Source organism: Chiloscyllium punctatum, chromosome 2 (assembly GCF_047496795.1).
Source record: "Chiloscyllium punctatum isolate Juve2018m chromosome 2, sChiPun1.3, whole genome shotgun sequence".
NCBI lineage: Eukaryota > Metazoa > Chordata > Chondrichthyes > Orectolobiformes > Hemiscylliidae > Chiloscyllium > Chiloscyllium punctatum.
In genome coordinates this window covers 91,637,414-91,650,054 of record NC_092740.1, presented here as the reverse complement: position 1 = coordinate 91,650,054, position 12,641 = coordinate 91,637,414, and the positions used below count along the sequence as shown (strand labels likewise).

General features: G+C 37.5%; 1 protein-coding gene across 2 annotated transcripts in view; it reads left to right on the top strand.

The window, feature by feature from the left end:
* The window catches only part of frmd3 (FERM domain containing 3), a 218,239-nt gene that overhangs the window by 79,155 nt on the left and 126,443 nt on the right, over positions 1-12,641 (top strand). For both annotated transcript variants that reach the window (XM_072585508.1, XM_072585498.1), the window contains exon 3: positions 963-1,005. In XM_072585508.1, coding sequence (XP_072441609.1) covers positions 963-1,005 — 43 coding nt within the window. The remainder of the gene's footprint in view (positions 1-962; positions 1,006-12,641) is intronic.

Here is a 12,641-nt window from a genome sequence, read left to right as displayed (position 1 = left end):
TTTAAATACCGGCTCCAGGCATTGACATGTTTAATGAACAAGACAGAAATTTTGTTTAAGAAGATGATGTTCAAAATCAGATGTGTTCAAATCCTGTTTGCATGCTTTTCAGTGACACTGGCCTGGATTATCTTCATGGTCAAACACCAGTTTTCCTGCCCTCCATGGATTGGCAAGATGCCTGTCAATGTTTTCTCAACATTAATAGCTTCCCGTGTGCATTAAATGAGATCCTTGCATTAAAATGGATGGAATGGACTCTTTGTCATCTGCCTCATTTATGTACAGAATAATCAAATATCTCAAACCCATTATGTTCACTTTATATAATGCAGAACTAACCAATTTTGAAAAATAAAACATTTATTTTTCTGCTTCCAAGTTTCTGGATATTTTTATCAGAAATACCAAAGTTACATTATTGGGAAAATAAATTAGCCTTTTTTCTACCTAGATGGAGTCATGTGACCAGACCATAGATTCAAATACAATTGCTAATATTGTTTAAGCATTCCATCTTCACTAGTGCTCTGTTTCCTGACTCCAGCCATCCTCTCTGATTTTGTGCATATTTCACATTTGCTCTGGGTATTCAACTGAGTCCTGTTAATGTATGATTATAGCACTAAAACCTTTTTTTAAAAATAGTACTATAATTAGGAGGCAGTGATTACTTAATAATGTTCTTTCTGATTCCTCCACAAACATAACAAGAAATTCTATTGTTTAATTGCATTTGAAATTTGGTATATGATTGGTATATACACAGTCAATGCTGACCAAATACTTCTTTGTTTTGTAGATTCACATTCCTAATCTACTCAACTGAACATTTGAAATTAATTGGCAGCTATATTGCACAACACAAAGCGATTTGTATGTGTGAGAAGAGAGAGAGAAACAAGGTTTAAAAAAAACATATATAATATTGTCTAATTGTTGATCATCGTTTTCTTTCACAGCATTGGCTGGAACCCAACAAGTCAGTTGTGAAGCAAATGAAATGTAAGTTTTGACAGATTTGTTTTTCCTTTGTAAATACAGATTTAAAATTATTGACAGTTTTAAAATTTATTTTTTAATCAGTCTGGTCAGATATGTTATGACACAACTCTAGGACTGCTGGGGCTTGAACCCAAACCTGCTGGCCCAGAGGTAGGGACACTACCATTTTCTTGGCAATTCCACATGGATCAGGCATATACTATATTATGGTATTAACAGTCAGTTGAGAAAAATGCTGAAAAATTCAGGTTGAGTTGTATCACAAATTCAGTTATATTACTATTTGATGATGGATCATTTACGAATAACTGCCACTCTATGTTGGTCACTTGCATTTTCATATCCTATATGTTTTCATCCTGTGTATTTTAGTTAGTTATTGATTTTCTACTGCCTCTTTGACATGATTCTAATTAATAAATAAGACAATTGAGTGCTGTTTAGTGACATCCATAATTGCTGATGCTTTGAATATTCATCACAAGAAGATCTTAAGACATCTACACTGATCTAGTAATCATATTTTGACTGGACAATATGTGTTGCTACTATTTCTGGCATAAAGTAGTTAAAGTATCTGCCAAACATGCCTAAAACCAGGTACTTGAGTCTTGTTAGAAATTGATTCTTGGTCAATGGGCATTCTAATGCAGCTTTTCAAACAGGGGTCCTGTCATGCTGGAGGGCTAAGATGGAGAACCAGCCCACTGATCGATCCATACAGGAAATGGGAAAGAGGAGTTAAATAGAGTGACAACTGGCACGACCAATCATATTGCCGGGTAATCAGAAAAAACTCAGATGGTCTTCAGCAGTCCCTTTGGTCATTTTAAGGTCTGCCAGATAAACTTGGAAAATCAAGGGAAGTATGCATTTTTTACTTCAAGTCCAGAATAGCTCTGACAGCAAATGCCAAAGCACCTATACTGAAAATGACCCCTTGGGATGGATTTTATAGGGCCAGCTTAGCAATCTCGCAAACAGTCTGAGTGACTGGGAACTCTGTGTCCCAGCAGGACCAGGTTTGATATCTTAGTGAGGCCTGGCTGTCTCCTAGCATGGGGACTAGGGACTAGCGCTCGCGGTAGTGGGGGGAGCAAAGTTTAAGATGGCGTTAGGGAGGCATAAATATAGTATGTAATCTTGGAGGAGGGAATGCCTCAGACCGGCAAAGAAAATGCCTCCAGAGGAGGTCCCAAAACTTGTTAGTTATCATTAGCTCTTCTAAGAAAGATTGCTGGCTACTTTCTATGTGCTAAATAGAGGCAGGGACAGGATGAGACTCTTAAATAACTTACGAATTAGTTGGCATAACACTCCCCACACCCCCTCAGATTTCAATATTGTGGAGATGTTAGATCTGACATTTTTCATATGTAATAGATGAAATCTTCCTTTCTTGAGACTCAGTATGCCAGTGAGACTAAATGTTTGGGGATGGAGTTGGGATTTCATAGAATCACAGAATTCCTACAGATAGAGGCCATTCAGCTCACTGGGTCTGCACCAACTCTCTGAAGTGATTCCACCCTATCCCCGTGACCTTGCATTTATCATGGCTAATCCACTTAGCCTGCATATCCCTGGATGCTACAGGGAAAGTTAGCCTAGTCAATCCACCTAACCTGTACAATGAAGTTCTTCTCAGCTCATTGTCTATTCATTGTCTAAACACCAAACTTTACAAAGAGGCAGGAGGAGGTTCCACCCACACCTGGGATTTCCTGATTTCCAACTTGTGGACACCATTTTTAAAAAGCAGCTGGACAGCAGATGGTGTCACTCTCTGCAACCCAGGAACATCACTCACCCTCTACTAATCAGCTCCACCCACCCATGGAAATGTTAGTGACCAGATAAAAAGCTATGCCATACTCTACCAATGCCTTACTAGAGGCTCTCTTGAAGGCTGTTCAGGAAATAAAGGAAGTGCTTTTCCCTAGGGGTGGCAAAAGGATGCCATCTTGATTGATGAAGAGAGCCTGGATAGACATGGCTGTGGAGGTCAGTGCTTATAAGTGGCTCAAGAGATCCTGCTACAGTGTCACAAGAGGAAATATGATCTGCTGCACTTAGCTAGGGTATGTGCTATAGTCTTCAATGCATCACACCACCATGAGTTTGAGTTGGTATTGTAAAAACACTGTCACACATAAGATTTGTGTGACAGGAATCTCCATCAGATGTCTCATGTGTAATCAGTTTATATAAGGGTTTTGCAGCTACCAATGTAGCACAACTTGCACCATAGTGCTAATGGCTCTTTAAACAGCGAAGGAACTACAATACTTAACAGCTGTTAGATCATTGACAGTTCTTGATTTGAATCTACTCTTCAACAACACTGAATGATCTATCATTCAGAACCATTAAATTCGTAACTTACTAATACCACATTCTGCTTCCTAGTAATACACATAATCACAACTCTGGGGTTTGACACCTCTATCTGTATCTGTCAATGCAGGCAAAGTATACAAGTATCTGTGCTAGTACTCACATACCCTCCACAATTTGAGGGTGAAGGCAATTAGTTCCCCAAGGTTATCACAATAAGGGCCCTCTTTTAGACATTGTGATTCTGTATAAGTCTGTCCAAAAGTAAATGGCCTTATTGCTTTTATGCAATATACCTTTTTGTTATCCAGGAATAGTGCCTCTTCTTCAGATTCTGTACAGAGTTATATCCTCTAACACTAATTGATGGATTGGCCGAAGACTCAAATAACACTTAACCATTATCACTTAGTGGTAGAAGTGACATTCACTGCAAGGTGGAAGCAGTGTTCATCTGGGAAAATACCACAGTACCCTTCTTGTCAAAAGCTCGTGAATGATGAGACATGGTCAAGATGTTGATGTTTGGAATTGTCAAAGCTTATTCACTCTATATTGCAATGAGTGCTTTCCTTTGCTGAAAAGCTCTTAGTTGTCTGCTGATATAGTAATATTTTTCAGTTTATGTTTCAATTCCCTCAGTTAGATGTGTTTGCACTATGCAGGAATACATGCAAACAGATCCATTCACCACACTTTGCTTTGTGCATTCGCTAATCCTTGTTTAGAAAAGTAATTTCTGGAAAGATGGTGATGGTAAACCTTTCCTTCAAATTATTCACTCTCTAACCTCTCCCTCTCCCTCTCCTTTTAGAGTGCACTCTTCCCTCCACCCCGCCTTAAGAGTAGATGGCCTTAATATGCTGTGGTATCCAACTATCCATCTTCAGTTGCCCTGCCCACCCCACCTAATGATTGTCAGCCCATTCACTGTCTCCCTTCATATTCCTGCTCATCACTCAATCCCACTTCCTTCCCAAATCCCATGCCAGTCTTAGTCTTACACTATCCATCATTCAATGCGCTGTTCTCCTTCTACCCCGTTGTATTCCCTACCTTTTTGTATACTCTTCCTTGTCAATGTGTTTCTATTGCTGCCATTCTCTCCTTTATTCCATTTTGCTATCATCCATTCCTCAGTGCTTCCAGTGCCCCAAACAAATATACCCTTACAGTTCCATTCACTACTGTTCCTCTCCACCGAGTCCACCTTTCTCCGAATCTTTTTCAGTTTCATTTAAGATCCAATTTTAAGTTGAGTGCTGCTTTCCTGCCCTGGGCACGTTTACTGATGGAAATCAGCTTGGCTACTTTTTTTACTCAGGCTAGTGGGCCTGGCCAACCTTCCACCATTACACCATAGCCATCAAATTACAACAGGCAATACCACATCTAATTGAAACTCATAAGCTAGTTGATCTGGTTAGGCTTCACCTCTTATGCTATAAGTGATCAAGAAATCCAGAACATTAATGGGTGAGACTTGTTGGAGGGGCTTCATGGCTTATTCAACGAGTGTTTAGAAACGTGAAGCAAGACTGCATAAGACTGAGATTTTCATTAGCTGGTTGGCACACAGAGGCTTCACCACTTATGTTGTGAGCATTTGTGTAAGGACCAGCATGGTTTATAGGAGCAAAGTAATGGAAGAAGTTTGTACTTATTGGAACTTAGATGAAGAAGAAAACTCTGGTAGGTATATGCCTTATATCATTGGGTTTGTGAACATATGTATTTCCAGTTTTGGCTTACAAGATGGCTTCTGTGAATGTAATTCCATCTGGCTGGGGTGCTAATGAGTATTTGTGGAATGCTAATGTACGCAGAAGTGATCCTTCTAAAAGCTGAGTTGCCTGAAAAGCTCATACCAAAACATGAACCTGCTGTTGTAAAACTGAGTCTTTGCGACACACTCAATTATGTTCCCCTGCCCACCCTTTTAAAAGGCCTATATTAGCCCAGAAAATGTTGGCTTTTATGTCTCAGAAGCATCGCACTGTTGGTGAAAGGCTTATTGGTTATTATTAAACTTCAGAAGTGATCCATAGAGACTGAAGTGAGCTATGTTGAGGGTGTGCTGTATAAATACAAGGTACTTATTTCTCACCTAACCCTTTACGAGTAATCTACTTCTACCAATGCAAAATAGCCCTCTTTAAATGCGCATAATTTCTATTTTTAAAAAAACTCCAGTGGGCCCAGTTGTACATTAGGATGTATGTGGCCAACCACCTGACTCCTCAATTACTTAAACTGGTCTTGAACTAAAAATATGCAACTTCTGTCAATGTGTAATCCTTATATTATGTTCATTGTGTTTTCCTGCTGTTTCTCCTTAGAGTGGAAGTATATGGCATGTCTGGAATTGGATAAGCTGTGCTGTTTTTTATGTGCTGCCTTATTGAATGAAGGGAATAATGTGGATGTCTGCTGGGTTTCAATATTTGCCTGTAGGGATTAAGGTGATCCAATCCCCCTGTGAACTGGTTATGAACATTAAACTGCATGTGTTAGCACCATAGATGAGTGGAACAATGTGAAATGTTTGCACCCACAAATCACGAATAGATCCTGACCCATAGAGAATAACAAGATATTGCAAGGTGCTAAGTAATGGCTGTATTGTTTGCTGAAAAGCCACATGACACATCCTCTTGGTTACCTGAAAGATTAGAATGAGAACACAATTTTCAATGCTTGACAGTAAAGCAAAACCCTTGAATGCTACTTTAGGGAGATTTTCAAAGGTTGACATATATTGGATAATCTGCATACATTGCAAGTCCATAAGTAGGACAGGTTGTAGCATACATCTGTAAAGGAACCCATCTGATTTTGCTTTGTTAACTTAAATGGAAAACAAAATTAGATAGATTCTTTTATAGACTGTGGTCTTCTGTTGCCTAATGGCTTGGATTCAGATCCAGCAATGTGTCTCCTGGAAGTTGATTGTGGTCAGTCAGACCAAAATGCTGGAGTGTAACATGAATTAATAAATAAGGAGGCATGCAGTGAGAAACAAAGAAGATTAAACTTGAAATACACCATTTATCAAGCCCTCTATTGCTTTAATGCAAAGAGGTCATGTGGACAATTAGGAGATTTCTTGAGTGTGCCACAAAGTTGTTACAAAACTCCCTACTGTCATTGCCCTGTCTTTTCTCTTGGGAATCCAGTGGGACATCTACCCTATCAGGACAACCAGTGAAACACTGCCCATTTTATGCAACCTTCATGTCCTCCGTTCATAAGAAGTGAAATGTGCTAAGGACTCCTGAAAGATGAGTTCATAGTTTCTTTCTGACTGTTGGGTGTCAACCTGCTGCAATTAAATCAGCCTTATTCTGGTCACCAGTCCTGCAAATGCAGAAACAATTTATGGTTGGATCTGAACTGTGGAGAGCCACCTGCAGAGGAAGTGGGAATTGGGGCCCGATGATGTAGGTTACCTTACTGGTACCTAAAGCTGTTTCCTGTCTGCCTTGCCTGACCCTTACCTTGTATTGAAATTTTTTGTTGCCTGTTCTGAATCTGACACTGCTGCATCATTCTGGTCTCTGAAGTTGCTTCCTGCTCGGATGTTGATGCTGTTGGCTGTGCTTTTTTTATATAGATGATATCTCTATTAATTTAAAGTGTTACTAGTACATGTATTAATTGTTATCCTCAATAGTAATTCATAGTGTTGCTGAAAATCGCTCTATGTTCTTAAATTGAGGACTATTTGCTGCCATAGTACATGCATGTTAACCCGAATAGAAATCTCTGGTAGGCACTTGTGCAGTTTGTGATTTATTTCCTTGCAATTTGTGGTAATACATGTGAGCCAATTGCAGATTCGGTGTTGCTTTAATCTCAGTAGTGATTTGTGGCTTCCTAACAGATGCCGTACTGTGATTCATGCTTCGGGCAAGACAAACTGCAAGCAGCTTCACTATTTACAGGCTTCAAGTTTCAGTTAAGCCAGAGAAACAAGTTTGTTTCAGACAGAAAGGTTAACAAAGCAACGTTTCCTTTGCATCCTGTTCTCTGAAGTCTGGGTATATACCTGGGTGCATGTGCAGCTTTGGAGGTAGTGTGTATGCATAAAATGGCTGATATTCCTTGCAATCACTGTGTCCAATTTTAGCAAGTTTTTGGCTGTGGAACTGTTAATCAAAATAGAATATCCCTCAGAAACCTATCTCATTCATCAACCCCACAAACTATATCTTGCATTGGTAAATATGGTTTTCTGTATATTGAGACAAGAGGCACAACTGATAGCTGGTAGGACTGTTGAAAAAATTATCTTGTCAAGAGTTTTCAGATGCATTATGACAGTTTTTGTAAAATACTTTGAACTAGATGAGAATTTTAAGCAAGTCATACATTTTTTATTATACCTTATGATTTTTAAATATTTGTCTTTTGATTTAATAGATGGTGTAGGTGATGGGATTGACTTGTCTGGCACTCTTTTGGGCCCCACAAAAATAGTGTGTGCTGCTGCTGTCCCAGCCACATCTCTGCACACTAACCACCCCCTATTGCCTCAACTTCCAACCTACCCTTTTTCCACCGGAGAGGCCATCCCACCATTGCATCACTAAAGTGAGCTATACTGAGATACCCTTTTTAACACAGGCAAATCATTGGCTTTATTTAAATGAGGTCCAGGTCTTAAAACAGCTCAAGTCTCTTTGCTGAGAAACTGAACAAGTGATTAGCCATAAAAAAATGCTGAATATATGAAAATCTAGAACTTCATATCCGAACCTCTATGGATCTTCATCTGATTTTCAAGGCGATTTTAGTTAGATTCTGAAAATAACTGCAAATGGACAATTGCATGTGTGCAATTATGAGTTGGCTGATGAATATACTATGCAATATAACCACAAAGGAACCAAGTTATTTTATCAAAATATAACGTGTTATGAAAGAAAAAGATTGGCAAATGTTTCAAGTTCACTTTTCATTGGTGACTCAATGAATGGCCACACACACGACAATCTTTTATTTTCAACTGGTTGTGAAGTTCTAATATTTTCTGCTGGCCTTTCAAATTTCCAATATTTGTTGTTTATTAATTTATATCTTTAACACTCACATTAGAGATGAAGAAAGATGTCTATTGTGCACTCTGCTCTAACTATTAGGCATATATTTAGGTATTTACTTCGATGATCAATATTTTGTATTTCATTTTTACTGAGTGTAGATGTGCTAAAGATGTTATTCAAATGAAATGGTAATGTCTAGTTTACAACCAGTAGTAGGAAAATAGCTTCAAATCAAATTGATCATAAAATGCTAAACATCTAGGTAGTACAAAGGTAGAGGAAATGCTAGACAGTGAGTGGGTTATTTTTGTAGTTTTTTTAATAATCCGTGTTATCTTGAACTTGCTTCTTCAACATATGTGTGTGCTACAAGAACCAAGAAGTGACACCAGAGTTGCCTTTTGCCAGGTGGGTGTGCTGGTGAAATACGCACAATATTACTTATATTTTGGATAGTAGCATGTTACCTCAGAGCATTAGCTTCTTACTCAATCTTGCACTGTTGATGGCTTGATTAATGCAGTTAAAGTTATTAAACAGGTGAATTCTTATATGTCAGAAACAAGCAATAGTTTTAGATCAGATTATTTTAAGCTAAAATTTAATTACTGTGCTATTTTAGGTAATCTAGGCATTACCATTTTAATATACAAAATAAATAATATTTACTTCTCATGAGCATTAGCAATAAAATTAAATGTATTATATCAAAGTAATCTCTGATCCATAAATTTACAATTCTTTCCTGCATTTTGCTTGACTACCTCCAGCAAAATATGAAAAAAAAAATTATTTAAGTGTGGGCTTTAGGTTCCTTTTTCTTTTCTATGCCAAAATGGTAGGGAACTTACTTTTGGCTCATACTGATCAAATGCTCCTCTGTTTATTAGAGGCTCAGTAGGTTGTGCAATCAGTATTTCAGGCCAGTTTACTTAGTGTCTCATTGGTGCTACATTTGCTTATAGTTGACAGATAAGGAGACAGAGTAGTAGATATGATACAATATAAACCTTAACAAGGGTATAGTTTGATATGTTCTGATGGATCTGTGGCACCTAGCCTAACTGCAATCCTTATTTAGGAGAACATGCAAAATATGGCACGGAAGCTGGTCAATTGATCCAACCAAACCATACTATTGGTACACTCTGGTTGATCTACTTTTTCTCATTTAAATTTAACTTTGTAAGCATATGTTTACTTCTCCCTCACTGACTTCAAGCTTCCCCAAAAATATATCTATTATTTGCTTCAACTGTGGCAGCACATTCCGCGCTGTCATCACTCTTTGGTTAATAAAGCTTCTTTTGATTTTTATATTGGATTTCTTGGTGATTATCTTAAGTTGATGGCTTCTAGATACCCTTTTTTCCACAAGAGAATACGTTGTTTCTGTATCTACTTATATCAAAACCATTCAGGATTTACATAAAAGACTTTAACTGTGTTATGCCTCCATGTTTTTTTCCAAGTGCAAAAAACATCCACCCTGTCATCCATTCCAGATACAGCTACTTATAGATTTTTGTTTTCATCCTTGAACATTCTCTGTGCCTTCTGTACTGACTTTGAACTAGATGAGATTTAAAAAAAAACCACCAATGAGATTTTTGAGCAAGTGACCAGAATATTGTAATATTCCAAATATGGTCTAATCAAGGTTTGATATAGTTTTAGCTATAACTTTTCAATTCTATTCCTCCAGAAGTAACGCTTAGTAGTTGCATTGCTCTAACTATGACCTTGAATGCATGTAACATAATATGTAATGATTGCTGGCTTTCTATTCTGAGATTCCTTTGTTCCTCTACCCAACCTAGTCCAGTATCTTTAAATAAAAAGTGATTTTCTTCTTGTTATTAAAATGAATTTATTTGCCAATTATTTCCCATCCTGTAATTTTGTTAATGTATTCCTGTAATTTGCTGTGGACTTCTTCAATATTGAATATTCCTCCATTTAGAATTACTTGTAAATTGAACAGTTCTGTTTTTGATTCCAAAGTCCAAATTGTAAATGTAAATTGCAAACAATTGTAGTCCCTGAACTTTTCCTTGTTGAAAACCACTTCCGACCTTCAGCTGTTCTCACTCTCTGTCTTTTGTCTTGCTAATGGTTTATTTTGCCGCCTATCCCATGACTCCATATTCTCTAACATTTTAATTGATCTGTTTATCCATAGACTATAACCAGGGTTCAGGTTGTTCTTTCATTTTAGTGAAACATATATTTCCCCACACTCAGTTGAACACTGCTTTAAATGTTTCCCTCATTGCTTTGCAGTTTTATTTGCCAGTATAGCTCCCTATTTTACTTCACCAAGATCTATCCTAAATCCCTTAAAATCAACATTTCTCTAAATTACTAACTTGATTTTCATCATACTTTTGCCTTTCTCTATTATGATCTGAAAACATACTATGGTCACTATTGCCTAGCAGTTCCTTTACTTCTATCTCTCTTAATTTGGCATTAATGGAACTGAAGTGGGAGTTCAGTCACCCGGTTCATTTGCAGTGATCAGACAAGACAAGTTATTTCTTCACCGGTTTATTTAAACATATGCATTGGGTGTTGAATATATCTGACGATGATGCACGAGGTCCTCCAATCAGTTACATTTTGTTACTATTATATATGTCCAGTTATTGTAGTTCATTTGTTTCTACCAATTGCAGATCAATAGTTATTACTGCTCCATGGTTATTCAATGAACTCCATAGACACATAGAGTAATGATACTACTTGTCACAACTGAGCATAGCTTTAGTAGATTACGAATTGTCCTTACCCTAGAAGGAACATCTTATGATTTATCAAATACTCCTACTCTGCTTGTTCTGCATTGACAGCTGCATTCCAGTTTTAACAATACGTTTGAGCCACAGTTCCTGTCTCCTTGAATACTCCCCCATCAGAATCAAGTGTAAACCTTTCACTTTTGAGCTTTTCATGTCCTGGGTTAGAAAGGAATCTTGTACATATTGTAGGAATTTAATTCTCTTATCTCTTTTTGCGTACTTCTTCTGCCTAATTAAAACTAGGGAATTTAAAATCTCCATGATTATTATTTGGTGCTTTTTACTCAAATCCCTAATTTTTACATATCTTCCTCCACCTCCCTCCACAACTCAATGGTCTGTAGACTGGATCTTTTAGATTGATTGATCCTTTACTTTCATGTATCTCTGTTCAAAAAGTTCTGAAAGCTGAGTTCTATTGGTGTTACGTTAACCAGAATAAGTACAACTTTCCATTTCTCTATAATTTCTAAATATATTATACTTTTAATGTTAAATCCTGATTTTTTTTTCTGTATTCTCATCTCAGTAATCCTTGCTATGTTTTGTTCCTCTTTGCTATCAGTTGTTTCACCTCCCCTGTTTACTTATGAGCATTGTGTGCATTGCTGTACAGAAATCTTAACTCAGTGTTAGTAGGGGTTCCTCTCATGTCATATTAAAATATCTCATGATATTCCCATTACGTATCTTTACTTATTCCCTTGCCATGAAAATTCCTCCCTTATTCTTTCCTATTTAACACTGTGTGTTTACATTTAGGCTGCTTGTGTATCTTGTACATTGATTTCTCCTGCAGAATAGTTTAAAGCCACCTCCATTTTTGTCGAGGATATGGTTCCCTTCCTGGTTCTTTGGGTCTCATCCCATTGGTACAGCTCTTGCTTGTCCCAGAATTGGTCTAATCTAACAAGTAAAACAAGTCTTTCTCACATCAAACCTTCATTTTAGCACGTGACTCATGCAATTATCTCGAGATTATTTCCCTTAATATCCTGAATTTTAAATTTAGAGCCTAACTCCTAACATTCTTTCAGCAGGATCTTCTTCCTCTTCCCATTTATGTCACATAGGTCCACAAGTGAATGTGTATAACACTGGATAATGCTGTACATTATTTTCTCCCTCACGAAGACAAGAGAACGCTTATAAAGCTATTGCTAATTAAAGCAAGCTTTTGAATCATTTTGGATTGACCATCTTAAAAAAAGATTCTCCTCTATCACCATTGATGAAAATTATTAAATTCAGAGAAGATCTGAATGTAATATAGGGGATTTGTTAGCTCAGTTAGCTGATTGCAATGCAGAGTGATGCCAACAGTGCAGGTTCAATTTGTGCACCAACTGAGGTTACCATGAAGAACTTTCCTTCTCAACCTCTCCCCTCACCTGTGGTGTTGTGACCCTCAAGTTAAACTAACACAAGTAATCCCTCTCTAATCGGAGAGCGG